The sequence below is a fragment of the Vanessa tameamea genome, chromosome 6, assembly GCF_037043105.1.
Source record: "Vanessa tameamea isolate UH-Manoa-2023 chromosome 6, ilVanTame1 primary haplotype, whole genome shotgun sequence".
Taxonomy (NCBI): Eukaryota; Metazoa; Arthropoda; class Insecta; order Lepidoptera; family Nymphalidae; genus Vanessa; species Vanessa tameamea.
The window spans coordinates 624,109-649,793 of NC_087314.1; the positions used below are offsets into that span (position 1 = coordinate 624,109).

At 39.5% G+C, this 25,685-nt stretch overlaps 1 protein-coding gene across 1 annotated transcript in view; it reads right to left on the reverse strand.

Moving 5' to 3' along the window:
- The window catches only part of LOC113393465 (uncharacterized), a 51,559-nt gene that overhangs the window by 19,398 nt on the left and 6,476 nt on the right, over positions 1-25,685 (reverse strand). The window contains exon 2 of the mRNA XM_026630353.2: positions 13,243-13,448. Within this exon, the coding sequence (XP_026486138.1) occupies positions 13,243-13,448 (206 nt within the window). The remainder of the gene's footprint in view (positions 1-13,242; positions 13,449-25,685) is intronic.

The window sequence follows — 25,685 nt, forward strand, 5'->3', positions numbered from 1 at the left end:
GACCTTCGCCCCCCCCCCCCCCCTCCAAGGTTGGACTACCTCACCCCCGCGAGCCATAACTCGGGAACGGAGCCACCTAGGCATACCGAGCTTGGGCTCGTTAGAACCAGGAAGACGTACCCTATCATCTGGCCCCAACGGATTTCCGGATTGGATCACGAGCAAGTCACGCGAACAACCATACGCGGCGATTTTTTTAATTTTTTCGGCGTACTCAGCGGGTCATCTCGAAGACAACTTCAATAAAAGGTGAGCCCGTACTGACATATTGAAAAAAAAAAAAAAAAAAAATAAATAAATAAATAAATAAAAATAAATAAATAAATAAACACGTAATACCAAAACAACCAAATTAATAGTTTTAAAAATAGCCTTATATTGTAGTATATTAAAATAAGAAAAAATGTCATCCAAGTCTGATATTATCAACCAACGCAAAACTGCGGACGCTGCCCCAGAAAAAAGGACACTAAGACAAAAGGTCCTCACCAAAGTCAAAAAAGCATCCTCGCAGCCATCAAGACCAACCTCCGATCAGCCACAACCGTCACAGCCAAACGTGGCAGAAATCGACCTCACACACCATCTAGAGGACCGGTTACAGCAAGTAGAATCGGACCTTGGCGAGGATATGGAGACTTCCTCAGTCGGTTCGGGTGCCTCTGCTTACAAAAGGAGAGTAAGTCTCCTATATACAACTCCGAGGAGAGGCACCGGAGTCGAAATGGACATGGTTACGGGAGCAGCTAATGAATTCCTGCGAAAGGGCAAGGAGGCACTGGAAATTGCAGTTACAATGAAAAAGGAGGCAAAAATAGCCGTCCACGATTGTCTGCAGGGGCTGTATGAGACCGTACTCTCCCTCTCGGACTCTAGAAACCGCCACAAAAATAACCTGGAACAGGAGCGCTCCCGGCACGCTAGAGAACTGGTGCAGGCCGAGAGGGCGCACAACAAACAAATCAAACTGTTCCAGGCCGAAGCAGCATCTGTGGCGGAAGAATTACTAGAGACCAGGAAGGCTATTAAAGAGGTCTTGAAGGAAACCCAGGCGGTCCGAAGCTGGCTGGGATACGAGACCGCAGAGCCTTTCGCCAACATCAAAATGATCCGAGAGGTGCAGGGGAGGATGGAGGGACGACTATTAACCCAAACTCCCATCACCACCACCACAAAAAACGAAAAGAGATGGGAGAAGATGGAGGCCGGCATCATAGGGATCCAACGATGTATCGGTTCCCTAAGTAACCAGCTCGATGCCCTGCGACAGGAGGCGGAGAAGACCAAATGCCTTGTCGCAGACCTCCCGTCTACGCCACAAATAGTCGTCCCCCCATCCCCTCCTGAGGTCGACAGCAGCCTCAAAGAAAACATGACAATACTACAACAAAAACTCACAGCAATACAATCCCAACTAGACAAGAATAAGCCACATACTCCACCGCAAGACCCGACTCCCCACTTACAGGACTTGAAAAAAACATTGACAACAATGTCCTCAGACCTGCGCACCCTGAAAGAAACCAAACCCAAGTCCGCTTCGCCTCCGAGACCGTCCTTAGAGACTGAACTGGCGGTACAGGAGGTGAAGCAGACCCTGGCCACCATTAAAAAGGGGGTTACAGAGCTGAGCGAAAAGCCGACAACCGGCCCGCTCACTTTCGCACAAGCGGCTGCTAAACCACCAAAGCCCGCTCAAGCCCCCAATCACACGCTGATCATCTCTTCCAAAAATCCGGAAGAGACCAGTGAAGCTGTGATCACTAAGATCAGAACCGCCCTGGATCTGAAAACCACCGGGGCGAGAGTGGACAGGGTCCGAAAAGCCAGGGACCAGAAGGTTGTCCTCAGGTGCGCAACAAGAGAGGACTTAAACCTAGTGAGGAGCCGGGTCCAAACCAACAAGGACCTAAACATCAAGGAGCCGGCAAATCGGAACCCACTCGTCTGTGTGCGGGGAGTCTTGGCCTGCTTCACCAACGAAGAGATTATAGAATACACAAAATCGCAGAACAAACACCTCCTGCAAGGCGTTGGTGAAGCAGACCTCAAGATGAGGGTACGCTACAGGAAGCGTGCCCGAAACCCCCACGAATGTCACCCAGTCCTGGAGGTGTCCCCGGAAGTGTGGCGGCGGTTCACGCAGACGTCCAAAATCTACGTGGGCTTCGGCAGATGCTCGGTAGAGGATCAGTCTCCCCTTATCCAATGCGCCAAGTGCCTGGGTTACGGGCACACCCGACATCTCTGCAAGGCCACAACAGAAACATGTGGCTTCTGCAGCGGCGACCACGTAGGGAAGGACTGTCCCGTCAGGGCAAAAGCCGAAGCACCGCGTTGCGCGAACTGTGTCCGTGCCAAAAGGGACGCCTCTGACCTGGCACACACGGCTTACAGCGAAGAGTGCCAGGAAAGACAGAAATGGGACCACATAGCGAGATCCAGGATCCAATATTGCTAAGGGCTCCCTCCTACCCCCTACACCGGTCTTACCTCAGTGCGCGGACGGCAGGGCGGGCAGGCTATCATTTATACAGGTAAACCTGCAACGCTCAAGGCTGGCCACAGCTGAGCTGCTCCAGACGGCTCGAGATAAGGGAATAACAGTCGCACTCGTCCAAGAACCCTACGTAGGAAGGACAGGTGTGATGAAGCAACACCCAGGCACACAAGTCATCCAGTGCACCCTGAGCCGTCAAAAACCGGTGAAGGCAGCTATTGTCGTCTTCGGTGATAGGCTGGAAGTCATTCACGACCCCCAGATTGTCACCGAGAATGTTGCGGCTGTCTTCCTGCGAGCGGGTCAGTTGAGGCTATGCCTGCTGTCCGTGTACTTCGAGGGAGACCAAGACCTCCTCCCCTACCTGCATCAGATAAGGGCAGCCATACACAAAGTTCCAACCAACAACTTGCTGGTGGCAGGAGACGTGAATGCCTGGAGCCACTGGTGGGGCAGCAACTCCGAGGACCATCGCGGAGCGGAATACCACGCCTTCATTACCGAAATGGACCTCCACATCTTAAACACCGGCAGCGTGCCGACCTTCGAAACTTATCGAGGGGATAGGCTGTACGCCAGCTGCGTGGACGTGACGTTGACCAGCGAGTCTCTGTTGGGCAGAGTGGAAGGCTGGAGAGTGGATAGGAGTCTCATAACATCTGACCACAACGCCATTACCTTCAGCGTGCGCTTAGAGAGGGCTTTAGAACCCTTGAAGCCCATCTCTACGCGCAAATACAACACCAAGAAGGCAAAGTGGTCTGACTTCTCCACCAACTTCAGGACAAAGCTCGTCGACAGTGGAATAACGCTGGAACGCGTCTCAGCCCTCACAACATCCGAGGAGCTGGAGGAGATGTTTAACACCTACACATCAATCATCCATGGATCCTGCGAAAGCACGATCCCCAAAATGAAGGCGTGGAAAGGCGATCCTAGGCCACCATGGTGGTCCGCCATCCTAGAAGATCTAAGAAAGGATGTGCTTAGGAAAAAACGCCGAATCCGGAATGCTGCACCCTGCCGAAGGCATTGCGCGATCCAAGAGTACGTACAGGCAAGGGAAAACTACAAAGGGCGAGAGATCGAAGCTGTCACTCAAAGCTGGAAAGAGTTTTGTTCGACCCAGGACCGTGAAAGTGTCTGGGACGGTGTATACAGGGTAATAAGGAAAACGTCGAAAAGGAGCGAAGACCTACTCCTAAGAGATTCAGCTGGCGAAACACTACCACCTGAAAAGTCAGCTGAACTTCTAGCGCGTACGTTTTACCCCGACGACTCTGTAGAAACCGAAAACGACAAACAGCGATCAATAAGAGCGATCGCTGAGAACAAAACACCAGAGGAAATTCAAGACCTGTCGGACGACGATCCACCTTTCACCGCCGCGGAACTAGAAATGGTCCTTTTGAACCTGAATCCGAAGAAAGCTCCAGGCCCGGATGGACTGACGTCCGACATATGCACTGCGGCTATAAACTGTGACAGGGTGGTATTTTTGGCGTTGGCAAATAAATGCTTGTCGCTGTCGTACTTCCCCAATCAGTGGAAGGTCGCCCACGTGTGCATCCTCCGGAAACCAGCCAAAGAGGACTACACCCACCCGAAATCTTACAGGCCGATAGGACTTCTATCAATTCTCGGCAAGATAGTGGAGAAACTCTTGGTGGGTAGGCTTCAATACCATCTTCTCCCGACCCTGCATTCCAGCCAGTACGGATTCATGCCACAGCGCGGAACAGAAGACGCTCTCTACGACTTGGTTGGGCATATCCAGAAGGAAATAAGATCCAAAAAAATAGTACTTCTGGTATCGCTTGACATAGAGGGCGCCTTCGATAACGCATGGTGGCCTGCCCTTAAAAAGCAGTTGGTTCACAAACATTGCCCGAGGAACTTATACGCCTTGGTGGCATCATACCTCCAAGACCGGAGAGTCATAGTGAACTATGCCAGAGCGACCAGCGAAAAGGGAACCACGAAGGGATGCGTCCAGGGCTCAATCGGTGGACCGACCTTCTGGAACCTCATCCTGGACTCGCTACTTCACGAAATGGCAACTAAGGGGATCTATTGCCAGGCCTTTGCGGATGACGTGGTCCTGGTTTTCTCCAACCATCATACCAGCCAGTTACAGGCAACAGCGGAATCCACCCTAGCTACCGTACAAGAATGGGGCATCGAAAACAAACTGAGCTTCGCACCGCACAAGACAAATGCGATGGTGCTAACTAAGAAGCTCAAGTACGATGCCCCTGTTATTCATATGTGCGGTACTCCGCTTAGCCTAGTGACTGAGATCAAATTACTGGGTCTCATTATAGACTCTAAACTAACTTTCAATGCGCATGTGTCCGCAACTTGTAAAAAGGCCGCGGACATATATAAACAACTCGCGTGCGCGGCGAAGGTGACTTGGGGTCTAAACGGAGAAATCGTCAGGACAATATATGTGGCGGTGATAGAGCCTATCGTTCTATACGCAGCAAGCGTTTGGTCTCCTGCAGCGGAGAAGCTTATGATTAAAAGTAAGCTTAACTCGCTGCAACGAGGCTTCGCTCAAAAGATCTGCAAGGCGCACAGGACGGTATCTCTGACATCGGCACTCATCCTATCAGGCCAACTCCCCCTCGACCTCCGTGTCAAAGAGGCTGCCACCCTTTTTAAGATCAAGAAAGGCTACTGCGTGGACCTTATACCCCCCGGACGTGAAATAGAGCAAAGAGTGGGACCTCTACAAAACCCACATCCATCGCAACTCATAACAACAGAGTATGCATGCTTAGAAAATCTGGACCCACAAACCCTTGTAGAACACCATATTGTCGGCCCCCTAATATTCACCGACGGCAGCAAAATAGAGGGGAAAGTCGGAGCTGCCCTAACATGGTGGGATCAAGGGAGGGAAACCAGAAAATCCACGTTCCGCCTAGAGCCGCACAATACTGTCTTCCAATCCGAAATGTATGCACTCCTCAGAGCTATCAAGATGGTGAGGAAATCGAAACATCGCTCCGCTAACATCTTGAGCGACTCGAGATCCTCTCTTGATCTGCTTCGGAGCCCTTTAGTCACTCATCCATTGGCTCTGGAGATGAAGGAGTGCATTCGACAGATCGGAGAAGAGGGCGGAAGCGTGCGGTTCTTTTGGTTAAGGGCCCACGTAGGAACACCGGGCAATGAAAGAGCGGATGAGCTAGCGAAAAAAGCGGCCCTCACGAAAAAAACGGCACCTGACTACGATAAAGTTCCGATATCGTATGTCAGGAGGCGGATACGCGAAACCACAGTCGAGGCATGGCAGGCGCGTTACAGCTCCTCAGAAACCGGTTCAGTGACAAGAGCGTTCTTACCCGACGTCAAAATAGCAAAAAAAGTGGTAAGAACGTCGGTACTAACACCCACCGACACCCAGTTACTGACCGGCCACGGGGGGTTCGCGGCGTACCTCCATCGCTTCAAATTAAAAGACAGTCCTTCGTGTGTCTGCGATCCCGAATGCGATGAAACGATCCTCCACCTAATCCTGGCATGCCCAAGATTCGGCAGAGATAGACTGGAGTTCGAAACTCGAACAAATATCACCCTCACCCAGTCCTCGCTCCACGTCATCATGGAGAAGGAGGATCTTAGAACACCCTTCATCGCATTCGCGAGAAAAGCCGTACAAGTGGCCGCAAAAAGAAACAGCTCAAATGCTCAACCATCTGCTTCAACCACAATTCCCCCATCCCAGCACCATCCCAACATACCACTTAGCACCACACACACACCAACCAACACTGACAGAACACATCAACCTAACACGACCCAAATACAAACCACACAGCAGACTCAACCGACGCAAATACCCACGCAGACCAGCCTAAGCCGGGGGATACGAACTCTCTCCTCCACCATGCGGGGAATACTCATGAAGAGACACCATCCTACCGCGCCTTTACAAACCACCCACTACGCCACATTTGCAGAAGTACTCCAAGACGTAGGAGAATGTGGCGTCCCAGGGATTATAGTAAAAGGCGTGGCCCTCTTCATGAGCGACGACACAGAAAGGATGGGCATCAGTTTCTGCCGCCACGAAAGCTCGGACCGCGTGACGGTGTCGCCTGGACTGGCCCTGCTGATCAAAGGGAGCACTTCAAAAGTGAGCATTAAGCGCACCACCATCGAAGCGCTTACCATGCAGATGCCGGGAGCCCTGACCTGCCGACTGGTGCGATCACAAAACAAAGTGGTCGCACTTTTCGAATGGGAAAGGGAAACCTCATTTGCATTGGCATGTTCACAGCTCTTGGAACTCAGAGGGCGGGCCCGGGATGGTACCCCACGTCGGATAAGTGTGGACGCCATGAGAGTTGGCTCTGAAAAAGGCGACGTAGCAGTCCGCTTCGGCTGCCTGAAAGCATCTCAAATACACGAGATGGTCATATACGAAGACAGGGGGGAAGACCTAGGATTCTTAAAACCTAAGGCCACACCATCTCTCCCCCCTGCGGAGCCGACAACCATGGAGTCCCCTCTAAGTGGATCCGAGCGACTACAGCAGAAGATGGCGGCGCAGAAACCTGCCCAAACCTTACACACCCGCAGAGAGCCGTGCCCCCCCGTACGAGAAATGGCTCTGATCAAAACTATCCGAGATCTGGTCTCACCGAGGAACAAAGGGTCAAAATCGCCCCAACTTGCCCCCGGGCCGTCGACCTCAACAGACCAAAAAGCGCTGGCGATCAGGGAATTCCTTAAGTCCGACGACTTGGGAAAACCCAAAACGACACGCTCAGGGTCGACAAGGGCAGACCGGGGACAAATTTCACCACCAAAGCTGAGACCAGCGTCAAACCCACGGGACCACGCAGTGAATGCATTCATAGAGTTCCAGGCTATAGTAAGGGCGAATCGCGACATACACTTAGCCACCTGCAAGAAGATCATGCAGACCTACCAGCGATCAAACGATAAGTTGCTGGAGGTGGAGCTCAATGAAGCAGAGGCGGCCATATACAACAACGACACATCCCAGGTCATCAAAGGGAAGATGTCGGGGTGGTACATGGCCGCTTACAGCGCTGCCTGTGGTTTCGTGGGCCTGGTCGAGGCAGACGGGCGAGGAGACCCCCCCATCAAGTTCCTCACACCACCTGAAGACCCAATCGTGGTGGTCGCCAGATGCACGAGGATAATGCTAGATGACAGGATACTGGGGATGACCAAGTCCATCTCAATAGGTTCTGAAGTCGAAGCACCCCTTGTGGACTGGGTACTACCGCGATTATCTTGGATCAATGGGGTACCGGGATGCGGAAAAACAACTCACATCGTCGGGAACTTCGACGAGAACACTGACATCATAGCCACCACCACTCTAGAGTCCGCCAAAGATCTCCGTCAACATCTAATACACCGTTTTGGCCCCAAAGTCAAATCAAGGGTACGAACTATGGCTTCAATCCTAGTTAATGGTCTTCATGAAGGCACTAGGTGCGACCGCCTAACGGTCGACGAAGCCCTCATGAACCATTTTGGAGCCATAGTTATGGCGGCTCGCATAACAGAGGCGAAGGAAGTGATACTCGTCGGAGACATCAACCAGCTGCCTTACATCGACAGAGAAAATCTGTTCGAGATGAGGTATTGCCGGCCAAACCTGACCACCACCATCACATGTGAGTTGTCTTGCACATACCGATGCCCCATGGACGTCGCATACGCCATCAGCGACGTCTACAGAGCCATTTACTCAGCGAACCCCGTCGTCCACTCCCTAAAAATGGAGAGGTTCACTGGCGCGAAAATACCATCCAACCTAACCAGAACCCTATACCTGGTCCACACGCAGGAGGAAAAGAAACTTCTGATGGACCAGGGATATGGCAACGGTGAAGGTTCTCGCGTCATGACCATCCATGAGGCACAGGGACAGACCTACGAGGAAGTCATCATTGTCCGAACCAAAAGTGTGAGGCTCACAGTACATCAAAGCGTGCCTCACGCCGTGGTAGCCATCACTAGACACACCAACACCTGTGTCTATTACACGGATGACTGTGACGACGCAATCGGCAACTTCATCAGCCGAACGATCGGGGTCTCAACCAAAACATTATTAGAGCACAGCTTAAAAATGGCAATACACCAGCGTAACAACACCATCGCTGAGGCTGTGCTCAACCTGATTCGTGATGGGGCAGGGTCCGCTGTTCCATAGCATATAGTTTTAAATTAAGTACCAAATAAAAATAAATTGTCAAAATGTTCTGCATAAAATTAAGTAGATTTAATTAATAATAAGGTGTAACGATAATTTACTGTACAAATAATGTTAATCACTTACTGTTAAGGAAAACACAACACAATAATAGGCTAAAAAATATCACTATAATAATTATAAATATAAGTATAAAAATAACAATAATAAATAAAAAAAAAAAAAAAAAAAAAACAAAAAAAAAAAGAATCATAAAGTCAGTACGGGCGAGAGCCTCCGGCAAGAAGACATCGGAGGCGGAGAAGATCTTCGCAGCTCTTCGATCTACAGTAGTTAATAAGCTAGCATTGTTAGAATAGTAACTACTGTAAATCCCAGTACGCATTATAATATGAAAAAATTGTCGCAATATAATATGAAACTGTAAAAAAAGGCACGGGCAAATGCGAGCCCGTGGATGTAGTTAATTTTTAAAAAAAAAAAAAAAAAAACACACCCATCCCTTGGGTGTGTTGTTCGAGTGTATGAAGACCAAGGGAGCGCTCCCAAGAAGAACGTGTCTTCATAAGTCAGAGCCCAGTTTTGAGGTAACAACTTCCCTTTTTCCTTAACTACAGTCCAGTTTTCTCTCGCGCGTACATTTTGGTCCTTCGTAGCCAAATTTAAGATTTAAAATTTAGTGTTAATCGGCGATTTTGTGTGTTTTAAATCGCGTGTTAATACTTCAAAATCATTCCATGGAGAAACGGATAATACTTTCGTTAGGAGCTAATGTGTAATTTAAAATAGTGTTAATTTATATTTCGCTTTACAACGTTACGTAATTTATATTAATTACGTATTATTTGCATTGTAGAAAAGTGTAGTTATTTTACATAAAAATAATTTAGTCGATTATTTTTCGAAGTACCTTCATATTTTGTGATATTGTCGGTCGATGCGCAACCGCACAATATAGACCGGACGCGTCGTGTTATAACGCAGTCGAGTTAAAAGGTTTAGTATTATATTTAGTGTCATAATAATTGTGTTTGTTTACTTAGGACAACTTGTTTTTCAGTTTGAATTTAATATAAATCTTATTCCTTAGCTAGTCTCGTGTTTTGTAAAATAATAATTGTATTGTGTTAAATATGGATTTAAATCAATTATTATTTCATAGAACATTTCTCGTTAAGCAATTAGACCGTATGTTGCATTACGAAAGTTCGGATTTAATTGATGAGTTCGACGCGAGTTATGGTGATTTAGACTTACTTCGTTCTCAGTTTGAAGAAACGCAGACTAAAATCGAATCAACTTTAATATCTCAAAAAATATTTGTAGAATCCGAACAGGAGGAAATCCGTGTAAATTTTATGGACAAAGTGATCGAAATTCGTGCAAAATATAATAAATTCTTAAAGCGTAAGTCAATTATTGAGCGTAGTTTTAGTGATAATAATTCTGAGCGTAAATCTGATTGTGGAAAGTGTAGTGCTCCGAGTACAAGTATTAGGTTACCTAAGCTGCCGTTGTTAACGTTTTCCGGTGAGTATTCAGAATGGTGTAGTTATTTTGATTTCTTTAATTCAACCATAATCGGTAATAATAGTTTATCGGAAATACAAAAGTTTCAATATTTACGTGGAAGTTTAAAAGGTGAAGCATATAATTTAATTAAATGATTATCATTAACATCCGATAACTTTTCTGTAGGCTGGAATTCCCTTGTAGAAAGTTACTCCGATAAACGTCGTATTGCAAATAAATATATGGATGAATTGTTGAATTTAACTTCGTTGCGTAGTGACATAGACGTCGAAGGTATGAAACGTTTAAGAAATAATTTGGTAGAAAATTTAAGTGCATTGAAGGCTTTAGGTTTTCCTATCGGTGTATGGAGTTTATTGTTGCTTCACTTAGTGTTAAAAAAATTAGATAGTGAGTCGAGACGTCGCTTTGAATTGTCCTTAGAAAATGATCGCGAATATCCGACATATGTTCAACTTCTAAATTTTTTAGATAAGCAAATACGTGCTTGTGAAGCGTCGAGTCAAGGATCGATGCGTAGGGTGTTGAGTGTTAAGAGGGAATAAGTATGTTTCTTCTTTTACAACCGGATTTAAAAATAATAATGAGTGTGTAATGTGTTATTCTAATCATGAGTTGGATAAATGTCCCAAGTTTTTGCATTTGTCTCCGTATAATAGATCGAAAGTGGTAAAGCGAAATAAATTGCATTTTTTGTGTTTATCAGGTAATCATGTTGCTTCTGAGTGTAAATCAAACTTCAAATGTGACAAGTGTGTATGTCACATAATAAACTCTTGCACTTTAAGCAAGATAGTGTGAATGAGAAAGAGTGTTCTCGTGTTCGTGAAAACGAAAGTGGTGTACGGCGAGTGTCTGGCGAGTGTGTGAATGCCAGCGGAGAACAGGCTGTGGTGTCCCTTAAAGGCTCTGTGTGTGCGAGCTCGGGAACAGTTTTGTTGTCCACTGCCGTGGTTCGAGTGAGGCGACGTGACGGCTCCTGCGAGATGGCTCGCGTGTTGATGGATCCCTGTTCACAGTCGTCTTTCGTAACCTCTAGTTTCATTCGTCGATTAGGCTTACCGATTCGGCAGGTGTGTGTGCCAGTGTGTGGTCTCAGTATGTCTAATGTGTGTAAGGCGAATGGTGTCGTGTCGTGTGAGATACTACCTGAGAATAGTGATAATAATTCTCAGATTATGTCATGTTTAGTGTTAAATAAAATTACGAACTTTATACCTAATGTGTATGTTCCTATCGAACAGTGGGATCATTTAAAACCATTAATGCTTGCCGATTCAAAATTTAATATTCCATCTAGGGTGATATTTTGTTGGGCGCTGAGGTGTTTCCCTCTATCATAAGAGACGATCGTGTCGTAGGTGCGTGTGGGGGTCCCTATGCTATCAACAGTCTGTTTGGTTGGTTGGTTATGGGAGAGATGAGAAATAAAAATCTAAAGAACCTGCAGAAGGTATCTATGTCTAATTTTATATCTGATGAAAACCTCGATTCAATTTTGAAAAGGTTCTGGGAGATTGAATCCGAACCAGTTGTTGGTTCTTTTTTAAGCCTGAAGGAGAGGCGCTGTGAAGATCATTTTGTTTCAACTCATTCTCGTGAAAAGAATGGGAGATATAGAATTAGATTGCCTTTTAAAACTGGTCGACCGGACTTAGGTAATACGCGGGATATCGCTTTGCGGCGTTTATTAGCTTTACAAGGAAAGAAACGAAACAAAAATGAATTATTGAAAAGGGCATATAGTGATTTTATGAAGGATTATTTGGATTCGGGTCACATGGAATTGGTTAAAAATAATTTGGATGTTAGTTTTAGGCCTAACTACATTCCACATCATGTTATAAAAGAGTCTAGTTCAACGACTAAGCTACGCGTTGTCTTCGATGGTTCTGCGAAGTCGGGTAATGGTGTGTCGCTTAATGAATGTTTGTTGGTGGGGCCTAAGCTTCAGAAGGATATTGAAACTATTCTTTTGAGGTTTAGATTACATGAGACAGTTTTTGTAACAAATGTTTCGAGGAATATTGGTAAGCGAAAAATTTACCACCCTTGCTATGGCGTCTCGGTGTTATTCAGAATACGCATCCCGGCAAGGATGGTGTGGTTCGAGTGGTTTCTGTGCGCACTGCACAAGGTGTTTGCAAGCGTGCAGTTGTTAAAGTGTGTCCGCTCCCGGATAGTGAATAATGTATTTTTGTATTTTAGTCAATAATATTATAGTTTAGTTATAGTGTAGTGTAGAAAACGTTCGAGTGTTTATATTAGAGAGTGACTCTAAGGCGGGCGGTATGTAGCGTATTTAGGTTTATGCGTACATTGAAACGTCAATATTTGTCTATGGAATGATTTGACGTATGACGTACTTCCTTTTTCTCTTCCCTTCTCGTGTGAGCCGCGGTAACGTGTGTTGTGTGAGTGCGCCGCGCTTTTGGAATTAGCTTGTGTAACGGACTTATCCTTCTCCTGTAATGTCACCCATCCCTTGGGTGTGTTCTTCGAGTGTATGAAGACCAAGGGAGCGCTCCCAAGAAGAACGTGTCTTCATAAGTCAGAGCTAACAGTTTTGAGGTAACGACTCCCCTTTTTCCTTAACTACAGTCCACTTTTCTCTCGCGCATACAATATTTATTTTTCTCTCAAAAACATTTTCAGATTAGCTTAAGAAAATGTATTTTTCTGTTACAAAAACCGATTACTTTCAAAAGGGCTTAACACAAATTTAACATACAATAGAAACGTAAGAGTTCAACCTTCGCGTTTCACATCAATAAATACAATATTACTTATTATTATTTATAAACAAGCTCTAAATAGAATTGAAAAGCAGAAAATAACTCAAGTAAACATATTACATGAGTAATTTCGATAATGTATACAGTGGTATGCTAAATTTAGCATAAATTACAATCAATAAATCGTTGAAATGACCTTATATTCAACTACCCTACTTATATCGAAAAGCATTCTTCGCTTAAAATGATTAAAAGAAGGCACTTACGTCGACTTTGATCCCTTCAAGTTTGTATGAATGCTTAGGAGGGTCATATTTCGGCATGAATCGATAGAACTCTTCATTATCTCTGTACCATTTTACCGAATACAGCGTGTCATCTCCCAGCTCGTAATCACAATCCAACTGCGCTGGCTGACCCCTCAATCGATGTGAAGGGATCGAGACACGAACTATCCTTAGTAATAAGGATTCTGTAACAAGAAAATTAATCTTCTTAAGGATTTTACTGGTCATTATTTTTAGATCATTTATTATATGTGGGTAGTATTAGTGTCTGCGGTAAATCAAGTGAATTCGGCTCGACTCGGTGGGTCGTTCATAAAAATAAGTTGTTTTTTGACCGAATGAGCCTCAATAGTTTAACGCTAAACGAAAAGCATAGTAGTCCCAGGTTTAATCCCGAATATCGTTCCCACTCCCAACTCAATCACCAAAGAACACAATGATTCATCCATCTATACCTCATGTGCTAATACATCTAACCGAAGACCCTACATGTTTTACTCTTATATGTTTATTAAAATATCTTGCAATATTATATGACAATATTTACAACTTTTTCGTTTTACAAGGGGTCGCTTCACAACCGAGACCGACGTTGAGCTCGTCAAATATATAATTTGAGGCCTGGGGGGAGTCACAAGATCCTTTCAGAGATATTTTGTGATAATCGTGTTACATGACAAGTTTATTAGAATTTTGCTATTCTACTGAACCGATTCTGGATTTGATCCCAGAATCTGCAGTCTCATTTCGGATCGTCAAGACCAAAAGTATAGTAGGAAAATTATATAAATATTTTACATACGTTCATATTAAACCACATAGTTTCTAAAGCCACAAGAATATATCTTTTTTTTTAAATGTATACACAAAAGAGTTCCATTTATGAAAATCTCATTAGGCAGATCAGCCACGTAAAAAACCAGTCAATCGAAAATTAAAATACTTAAAGCGCTAGACTAAAAGTACATAACTTTGGCATAATAAAAACCTATTCCATTCTAATTTTTTTTAATGTAAACGTATAAATAGAATTATTTAAATCAAATGAGACATTGAAAATTGACTCGCATCAAATCCAAAGAGAAACTCTTTGAATGTGATGCTAGTGATAAAAGTCACATGATGTTATGGTTAAGTAGTATTCAACTATCTTCGTAAAGCCTCTTCTTACATTGTTCTAACAATAGTTGTAATTATTTAAGAGTATTGTGCAATACCTGAAGCAATGGTACTTTAAGAGTGAGTATGTAAAATGTAAACTCATATAGATAAATGAATAAAATATTTTTTAACCATAATTAATTTATATCATCTTCATCCTCCTGCCCTCATCCCAATTTTATTTGGGGTCGGCGCAGCATGTCTTCTTCTGTTATACTTCTCTGTCAGACGTCATCTCACAAGTAACATTATTTCTAGCCATATCGTCTTTCACATTAAGTCTTAATAATATGAATAATTTTAAATTCTAGCTCTTCATTAATTTTATGGAATCGTCAAATGCTACAACTAGTAGAAACTACCATAGGTCCAGAAAATAGTAATCCCAGATCAGAGAACAACCGGATAAAGAAACTAAGTAAGTAATTTTGTCAAAATTTATCATATTTATAAATTTTTAATAGGCTTAATAAAATTACCTCCAAGATATTTATTCATATATTTATTGTCTTCAAATTCATTAAATTTTACAACGGAATAATAATACTGTTACATACAAAATTATTTTTATAATTTTAACTTTTTTTTAATTATATAAAACGTCACAAAAGTCTCAATTCGCTAAAATCCGTGCCGTTAACTCATTTCCCACTTCCCATTTATCGGTATTGCTAGCCCAACACATAATTTTGGCATTTTCTTCGAATTTAAATAATAAAATAAATTATATTTATATTATCAGTGCAGTGAAATAATTATTAAAATTAGATTTTATTATCTAATTCGTTTGTTGTATTTGGTGGAAGTGATTTTGCATCGTTTCAGATTAATTTATTAGCTGTCATCCAATAAACGGTTAGTATTTGTATGGAAATGCCGGCATTTATTATGACAGATTTATTTTGCCTTATAATTGGCTTTTATTAAATAAAATAACTATTTCATAATTATTTCTTTGATTTAAATATGGATATGATTCCTATTTATTTCTGGTGGTGATACTGGCCACACATCCGCACTTTTAAAAATTTCAAGAACTTTCGATTTCGTGCTTTTTACATTTTTACATCTTCGGTTTAACACCGAATTCAAACTTCAAATTCGATATACTGAATATATCGAATATATTAATAATGGAGTTTTGAAGTTTGATAAAACTTTATACAACATATTTCTACCGACCTTAAAAAAATTGATTTTCGACCCATTGGAATGATTCTCCGGAGTTGAAATCATCATTTTAAGTAAGCAGGACTTTGAACCTCCAGAAGGAGGTTTTTTTTTTACCCACCATGTGGATTTGAAATATTAAGTGTGGACGGCTGCAGTTTCCTGGTTGAGTATGTCCAGATAGCTGCTGGTGCAACTCCAAGGATGGCATGCCTGTTCCCTTAGATATAAACAATATCCACGTGTAGCTGGAAATTTGGTGATGTACCCACTTTAATTTTTTATACAAACTTAGTTACACCGGCCTGGCGAACGGTGTACTAAATAAATAAACATACAATCTTTGAATCGTCAGTGGCGCCTACATTTTAATGTTTAATAAGATAAATTATAATGCATTGAATTTTCAAAAAATCCTTTTATCCCAAGTGACCCACGCTGAGTCTAGCTGGCATATTTTTTTTAATTATCTATAGGACAAAAGCTGTAACTAAACTTATTGTAAGATTTATAAATTTTGGTTTCTACAATTAAATGGTTATATAACAAAACTGTTTTCTTCAAATCCATACCCACAGTAAAAAGGTAACAATACGTTTTAAATTGTTTGTGAAGAAATATTTTTTCAACGCACTACATGGTCGTAATGATTTTATAAAATTTTGCTAAATATGTATACTCGGCAAAATAGTAATTATATTTTGCAAAGAGTTTCCTCTTCCTGTAAAATGAACATCATCGCAAACAGCCTACAACCCAGATATCGGACCTAACGTTTTAATCAGACGACTATTTAGAGACATCGGCGGAAATTAACTGACTTTGGAGACTAATTATAGTCCAAATCAGATTTAGATCAGACCAAATTCATTCCTCAATAATTTTAAATGACGCATATAATAATGCAAAATGATTAATGTCTGAATATGCACGACTACAGAAATGGCCAACTTTTTGCAAGATAAGCCAAACCAAATTACTGGGAATAGTTGGAATCGTGAGTGAACTTTGTAATAATTAGCACAGCTGACATAGATGGCTAACTTTATCGATTTTGCAAAGTTATTCCCAGCGGAAAGTTCATAATTAACTTAAATGAATTGATTTCATAATTTAAATTGAGTATAAAATCTGAAAATGTAAGAAATTAATTAACATAGTATTATCGTAACGGAGCAACCGTAACGAGCATTATGCGTTACGGCAGCTGTAAACGTGCGTAACTCGCTCGTTGAGCACACATCATATTCAGCCGTGCTCAAATTTCATTCATAGTAAAGATCCCAGACGATAAACAACAATAATTCAATATGAATTATTGTCGTTGGTAAAACGAATGATTTATTCAAATATAATGACATAAATTGGTGAATGATAATTTAACAGCTAAATACATTCTGCTAAAAGAAGAATATATTTCTGCTATGGTGAAGGCTTGCCAGTACGATATAATTATTTTCCGCGTCGGTTCCTTTGTCAATTTTTATCAGATTACCTCCGACGAAGATTGCTACGGTTGTAAGTTACTTCTTACTAATGGAACTTCTTCGGAACGAAGAAGAATCTTTATTAACTGGGTGAGCATAGCACCGTATCGCACAAATATTAGCAATATACACATATTCCTCTAAAAATAAACTTGTACTTGGTATTTTTTATAGTATGTCTAATGGTTTATCTGATGGTAAGTGCTTACAAGCGCCATAGACATTGGCGCTGCAGGAAATATTAATCATTTCTTCACGCCACAATGTAGTGTCTGTAGTTAGATTGGCTCACTCATCCTTCATACCGAAACATAACAATACTAAACATTCCTGCTCGGTGGTAGAGTTGATAAGTGGGGTGGTACCCAGACAGACTTGCACAAAACCCAATCAAGTAATTTGTGGTGTCTAGTATTTTTATTATTTTATTCTTCTTGTAATAATTATATTCTTTTCTATAACAGCGAAAGACATTGTCGAACATAATTTTTTGATGACAAATAATTTGATGGTTTCAAATGATACATATCAACTTCAATAGCACAGCAGTATTATAATTTCTTGATGATTGTCTAATGAATCTTCCATTACAATCTAATGTCGTCAGAGTCTGATTAAAGCAAAAACGATCGAGTTTCTTGTTAGTCTATTTCGATGAAATCTTCATTCGGACCCAGAAATATTAATTACTCTTAAAGATATAATTTTATTTAGGCGTCCTAGCTTCAAAGGGGTGCAATAAATATGAAGCTAAATATAAATTATTTTTCTTATTATTATTTTTTAATAGGATAGTTAATAATCGCAGATTTTCTGAACTACAACATTCATTTATGTAAATATATATATATACCTTCCTCTTAATTCACTCAATTTATTGAAAAAAACTGCGTTAACTTCCGTTGCGTAGTTCAATACATCTAAACGTACAGACGATGGGAAGCTATGTTTTATATTATGTAGGGATATATTGTATATATTGTCATATGCCACATATTAATAAAATTAGAAATATAGACAACCCAAGTTAAAATATGAATATTGAAATTTAAAAAAATATATACTCCCTTAGTTGCGTCAAACAAACATTTCCTAATAATGTTTCATTTTATTGCATTTATTGAAGTATGAGGTATTTTAACATTACATTGAGATTTATTTGGCCGTTTTCTTTTTTAAGTCATTGTCACTTAAAGATCGTCAAATTAAATTAATCCCTTAATTATATTTTCATTATATATTTCAACTTACAGGAAAAATATCTGACGATAACATACGTCCAATGTATGGTCCAAAGACTAGAACTTGGCGCAGGATAAGGTGAGCCGTGATTTCAGATAACGAATGCCAAGTACTGATGGTCAGTGGACAGACCTGCAGCCATTATTGAGATTATATTATTAAGTCAACATTTAAAAGCAAGCGTAAAAAAATATTGAGGCGAATATTGATGATTTTAGAATAAATATTATCGAAACTATATGAACTAAAGATTGTTTGCATATAAAATATTATAATAACAGTAGTGTTTCCTTATAATTTGCTTGAAAAAAAATACTTAAACCTCAGTCTTGCCTTACATGAACATTCCAGGATTATATGTTTATTATTTTAGGACGTCTTTGAAGTACATCCAAAAGCATTAAATAGGAACTCACTGGAAGATAAAATATACTATTCAACCCTCTAGTCTTATGAGATGTTTATAATAATACCGTCTATGTTATCATTTTTTATACACTCGTGAAGAATAAAAGTAATGTAAGTTACCCTAACTTTATTTACTGCCGACTTGGTGTAATGGCTGGTCTTATGCGGCGGCGCGCCGTCCTGGGTCGAGCCAATAAAATTTATTAGGCTTTCCTGCCGAAAAATTCTAAGTCACAGGGTAGAGTTAGAAAGTTGATCTTCCGGCTGATGTCTCTCCGGTCGTAAAGAGCTGTCTAAAAGTGTGAGTTTAGACGTGTGAGGAGGAGGAAAAGTGTACGCGTGGTGACTGATACACTTGTGTGTATCAGTATCATTGTATTCTTTTTCAAAAAAACAATCCTTTGCAAATAATATATTGTTCGCGAACTCTAGTAACACTTATACAAATTTGGATTATTTAGCTAGTCATTCATGGCGAAGCCTACTTTGATTTTTAGCGTCTACATTTTACACTATATTTTGTTTTTAAATTGGATTGGCAATTTCTAAAATAAGCATGTTCAAACAAACGTCAAAAGTGTCAATAGCGTATTAGTTTATCGGCCCCCTAGCGATGTTAAAAGCCCCAGGATCGATCCTGACCCTTAGGGCTATTGTCGACTCCACTCCTAACACAGACTTTAAGCTTAAATTGAGGAGTAAATAGGAAGGTTTGGAATTTTTTATCATTGGGTCTTAATATATATCTTTAAAGAAACTTTTTAATATTTTAATATATGTATTTATAATAAACAAATTGATATTTGAAAGAATATATAAATTGTATGGTTATAAATATTTCCACGAGCTTACAGATGTGATTAGAATATGTGACTATATTTTGAGATTGTAATACATCTTGTGCCCATTGGCAAAGGGGAGACATCGTGAGGAACTTACTTTTGCCAAATAATAAATAATTTATCAAACACGTATCCACCAATGTTTATTTGAGAAGCGTAGTGGAATAAGCTCCAAACCTTCTCTTTACGGGAAAAGTGGGCCCCAGTTCGACTTTATAAAATGAAAAAGCTTTACATTGTTCGTGATCGTTCACTTTCACTTTAAGCTTATCTTTGAAAACCCTTTCAGCAATATAAAAAAGTGACTCAAATATAAGTTGTAACTGTTGAATGGCCATGAAATGGCTATATTGGGAATAGGCTTCTCCTTTCAAGTAATATAACTACATTCAAGAAAAACATACAAATACTTTAAGGCATAGCTTCATGAGAGTTTTATAACAAAAATACGCATAGATTTCTTTTAAATGTTGATAATGGAATCTTTCTGACTGATGGGGACCAAAGTTGACATTCTGAACGGATTCTAGCAGAAACTCGTTATGCTGTTACACTTGTGATCAAATAAGACGATATACTTATAATACTGAAGAAAACTCAGACATCAATAGCTACGATTGCTTTCCGAAGCACCAGTTTTAGCACAACCAACTGCCTGTAGACTACTTTTTACTAAATCGTAGAACTGTGCAAACTCTGGCTACGTACCACCCAGTCAGCATATTATTTACTACCGCCAAGTAGTAAGTGAGCCAGTATAAGTACAGGCACAAAGGGCATCTTAGTTTCCAAGGTTGGTGGCGCACTGGCGATATAAGGTATGGTTAATTTCTAGAGCCGAGATGGCCCAGTGGTTAGAACGCGTGCATCTTAACCGATGATTTCGGGTTCAAACCCAGGCAGGCACCACTGAGTTTTCATGTGCTTAATTTGTGTTTATAATTCATCTCGTGCTCGGCGGTGAAGGAAAACATCGTGAGGAAACCTACATGTGTCTAATTTCAACGAAATTCTGCCATATGTGTATTCCACCAACCCGCATTGGAGCAGCGTGGTGGAATATGCTCCATACCTTCTCCTCAACGGGAGAGGAGGCCTTAGCCCAGCAGTGGGAAATTTACAGACTGATTATGTTATGTTTATGTTAATTTCTTACAGTGCCAAAATATATGGGCAGGGATGACCACTTATCACCAGATCGCTTAGGGTGACCGTCCGTCAGCTCATGTAATTTAAATAAAGGCCGACTTTTGGAAATTTCTGACAGAAAAACTTTTATTAGTGACGCATAATTTGTACCGAGATCTCAATTTGCACCTTTATACACTAACTAGTCAAAGACCAAGTCCAATAACGATCTTCTATTATCGATATTATAAAATATGATTCAACCACGCTTATTTAAGCACGATATATCTGAGCCGAGATGGCCCAGTGGTTAGAACGCGTGCATCTTAACCGATGATTTCGGGTTCAAACCCAGGCAGGCACCACTGAATTTACATGTGCTTAATTTGTTTATAATTCATCTCGTGCTCGGCGGTGAAGGAAAACATCGTGAGGAAACCTGCATGTGTCTAATTTCAACGAAATTCTGCCACATGTGTATTCCACCAACCCGCATTGGAGCAGCGTGGTGGATTATGCTCCATACCTTCTCCTCAACGGGAGAGGAGGCCTTAGCCCAGCAGTGGGAAATTTACAGGCTGTTTATGTTTTGTTATGTTATGTTATTTAAGCACAAATTAATCATGTGAAAACTCGGTTCGCGTATGACCCTATGATTTTTGGTTCAGTAGTGAAATATATTAAGCCATCTATCTAAAAATATCATCCATATTACTTATCCAGGTACGTGTACGCAAGTTAAGTAATTCTTTATTATAGTTAACGTAACACTTAGGTACCTGTAAATTGTCTACGAAAAATCTGCTGCTGGACGAAACAAAGTCAACGTGATTATTTAATTTTCTTACATAAAATGAATCATACTATATTTTTACTTGAAATTATCTCAATATTTAATTCCCAAAGTATTTTATCGTGTCAAAATGTACCTACATAATATATGACAACGAATAACATTTTACACTTTTAATATAACTGAAACGCTTACAGTATTAGTCTGGCTTTCGTGTTCTACGTCTCCCTTACGAGTGAAAATGTCAGGACGAAAACAGCGCGACGAATATATCATATTATAATAAATGAACGTAGTTTCAAGCTCATGATAGAGAGACCTGTCGGTAAATATTTCTATTCTCGTTTATTTCCCCTGAGGTACTGTGGGTCGGACCCAGTAGTCATTTAAAGTAAGTAAACACAGGCGTAAGAACCGACTAACTCATAATAAAGTCTTACAATTTAATATTTGAAATACAAACTTGAAGGTATCAAGACGTTAAAATAATTATGATCAAATTTTCTTGGGACAATTTCTAGAACTTAAAAATGTTTATAATATTATTGTTTTTGTAGTAATATACATTTGAATAAAAATATGATTATTAATTATTATTCCGATTGCTGTGAGAGATGTATTTTTCAGGGTTCAGGTATGTATGTATGATGGGCAAATGCGCTACCTGGTGATGAGTGATCACCACCACACACAGACCTTGGTTTTTTTTTATATTTGGCAAATGAGTAGGAGGCTCACCTTATGGAAGTGATTACCACCGCCCATGGACATTTGCAACACCGGGAGGCTTGCAGGTGCGTTGCCGGCCTTTAAGGAATGAGTACATCCTTTTCTTGAAGGTTCCCAAGTTGTATTGTTTTGGAAAAACTGCCGGCGAAAGCTTTGTAGCTTTTTTTTAAAAATATTAATCATTCCTTAGATATACCAATGCACCAATGCCCCTTGTGCCTGTAATAACATTAGCTCACTTACCCTTCAAACCGGAACACAACAAGACTAATTATAGCTAAGTTATAATTTCAAGATGGACATTAGACATACGTGTATAGTTTATTTATAATATTATTTATATGAAGAGAACGTTGACAAAACTGATAGACGAAAACAGATATATTATACGTTTTGATGTTTAAAAATTGGGATATATGAATAACTTTAATTTAAGTATTACACGTAGTACAAGATAAGCCAACAATTAAATATCTTAAGTAAAGTGGACTGGGCACGCATATAGAGGTGACAAAAAATGCAGTATAATAATAATATAATGTTACAAAAACACAGAAAAGAAAAGAATAGAAAACTTTATACAAGGCCTTCCACAGGAAAACAGAAAATAAAAACAAAAAACAAAAATAGAGATGTTTTATTCTATTACGATGAAAAACATTATAAATATTAATATTAAAATAACTTGCAATGTTTGGATAATAAATAAAAACTATGTAACAATAATAATAATTAATTACCGAAATTAATAAAATATTCAATAAATGTATATGCATCGGAATTTCGGTATAAGTGATAACCATTAAGAGAGATCTATTTTCGCAGGGGAAATCGAATTATATCCGTATCATGTTGGGTTATGTATTATTAAGAACAATTATATATATGTACACTATCTTATAGTTTTATATGAATTGAGGACATCCCTAATTCCCGTTTAATATTATAAATGCATTATTATTTTTTTTAATTTTTATCGTCATCGTTTATGCCCAAATAGAGCAACCGACATTGGCTATTATTGCCCAGTTTTTAAAATACACGTTAAACGTGAACACAACAATACATAGTTAATAAAACGTATAGTTAAGTTTATTAGGTAATATCAATTACTGATCAAATATTCAATCGTAATAAGCATAGGAACTTAATTACCCTTTTATTAGGTCGCTTAAAGAATTTTTATGATAAATTAACAGTAGAATCTTTTATGAACTCGATCTTAAGCTCATTTGGAACTGACGATTGGGATTATTTATATTTTTTAATAAACAATAGCGAGTGAAATTCTTACTCGACTAATAGATATTAATTCTTAAGGTTCTGCTTGAGGTTTGAAGGATTGAAGTTTATTTCAGCTCTGCGGGTAAAAACAAAATTGTTACATTCCGTAAAACACAATATGCAGGTTACCTCACAATCTTTATATTTAACACCGAACACGAGATGATTAAACAACAGAAATTAAGCTGATTTATGACTGGCCTTATAAGCACGAACTCATATTAAGATACACGTGTTCAACCCAAAAGGTTAGTGGCTCCCCTCATTATAAATAATAATTTATTTAATAACACAGCCTATACAGATCTTCAAAGATGTATTAAATGATCGAAATAATACAAAACAGTTACAAAATAATCATAGAATATAAATTAAACGAACGATTCGTTGAATAATATTATTTTCCATGATGGAAAATAATTCAATTTTAGATAACATCATTATAGAGAAAAATATTTATATTGAGATTGAGTTTAAAGCTAACATTTTAATTATTTTCTCATTGCATAAATTAATTCGACTAGAACTCGTTTTTAAGGCATGAAAACCATAGTATAATTATCAGAATTAGTATAGAATTAACTGTAGTAACCATTTTACGTTTTCGAAAGACAACTGACAACTGCCTGTTCCAATCGAAGAAAAATTAAGAAACAATCCTTTATTATATGAAGTGCGTGCAATTTGCTAAAAGCTAAGCTATACTCTGCACTACTAACAATATTTCATTAAAATATTTTTATCATCACATAGTATGTATATAACAAAGTCGCTTACCACTGTCTGTCCCTGTGTTTGCTTAGATCTTTAAAATAACAAAGTGGTATTTTTAATAGATAGAGTGATTCTAGAGGAAGATTTATATGTATAATACATGCACAATATAGTAGAGAAACACTGATAATTTTAGAGATTCCTAATGTGATGTCGTAGATAAACACATTTTTTGAGCTTACATTGCAAACGCTGGCTAAAACAAACGAGATAGATCAAAATAATGTAGAACAGTATTGTACACCCTAAAAAGTAAATGTCTGTCTCTTAGGGACAACCCACAATAATCATTTTTTATTTTGTACTTTTTACGAGAAACAATGGCTTGTTTACGAAGCAATTTAAGCAACACAGCATCAATCCATATCCAATAAAGTACCTTATATATATTGTGCATTTAATATAGATCAATATGACCGTGTACAGCGTGTTATTTACATAAATATTTTCGAAGATATTACATATTTAAAAACATAGCGGTTTGTATTGTCTAATGACAAAGAACCTGTTCAACGTTGTATAGTATATTTAGTATCAGCATTGCATCCGTGCGAAGCCAGGGCGGGTCGCTAGTTAATAACAAAATACTGTTAAACTTAACTTAACGTACTTTAATGACTCTCCCAAAATTCCAATAACAGTCGATCGAGTCGAATCGTCGTTCAAAACGCCATGTTTTCGCGAATCCATAATTAATATCATAGTTAATGCAAGCTCTCGACCAATGATATTGCATCAATTCGATGTCAAATGTTGTTTATTTGGCTTTTGTCCTCTTGTTGAAATATGCTACAGAAACAAATATAGTTAATATCTTCATGTTATATCAGATATTCAAACACGTTAACTAAAGTACCTTTACATGCTATAAAACAAAGTAAAGCTGTTTGTAGCTAAAAAGGTAGCTTGTTTATATAATTAAAAGGTCATTATTAATGAAAAAGCTCATTTTTTCGAGATATATTACAATGAAGCAATTTCGAATATATATGTATGTGTTTACGAGTATATACATTGCATATACAGTGCTTATAAAATATAGGATTTTAAACTATCGTCCTGCTTTTAAGGCCGGCACGATCATCGTACCAATTTGTAGCCAACGGCTATCTGAATAAATTCAATTTTATAAAACATCATTACCCTCACTCACCGTCGTGTTATAACTGACTTTATTGCAATTTAAAATAACTTAATTTTTTTTAAATTGTTTATTCCAATCATTTGTTTATGAATATATAATAAGACAAATTGAATCTCTATAGCAACATTCCTCCCAGATATCTTAAAATATGAAGCAATTAGAATTTGTAAATAAATTTGTAGATACCGTCAAAATATTTATTTAAATTATTTATAATAATAAAGTAAAGCCAAGTTTCCGACTCCGCAAAGTCAATAAAT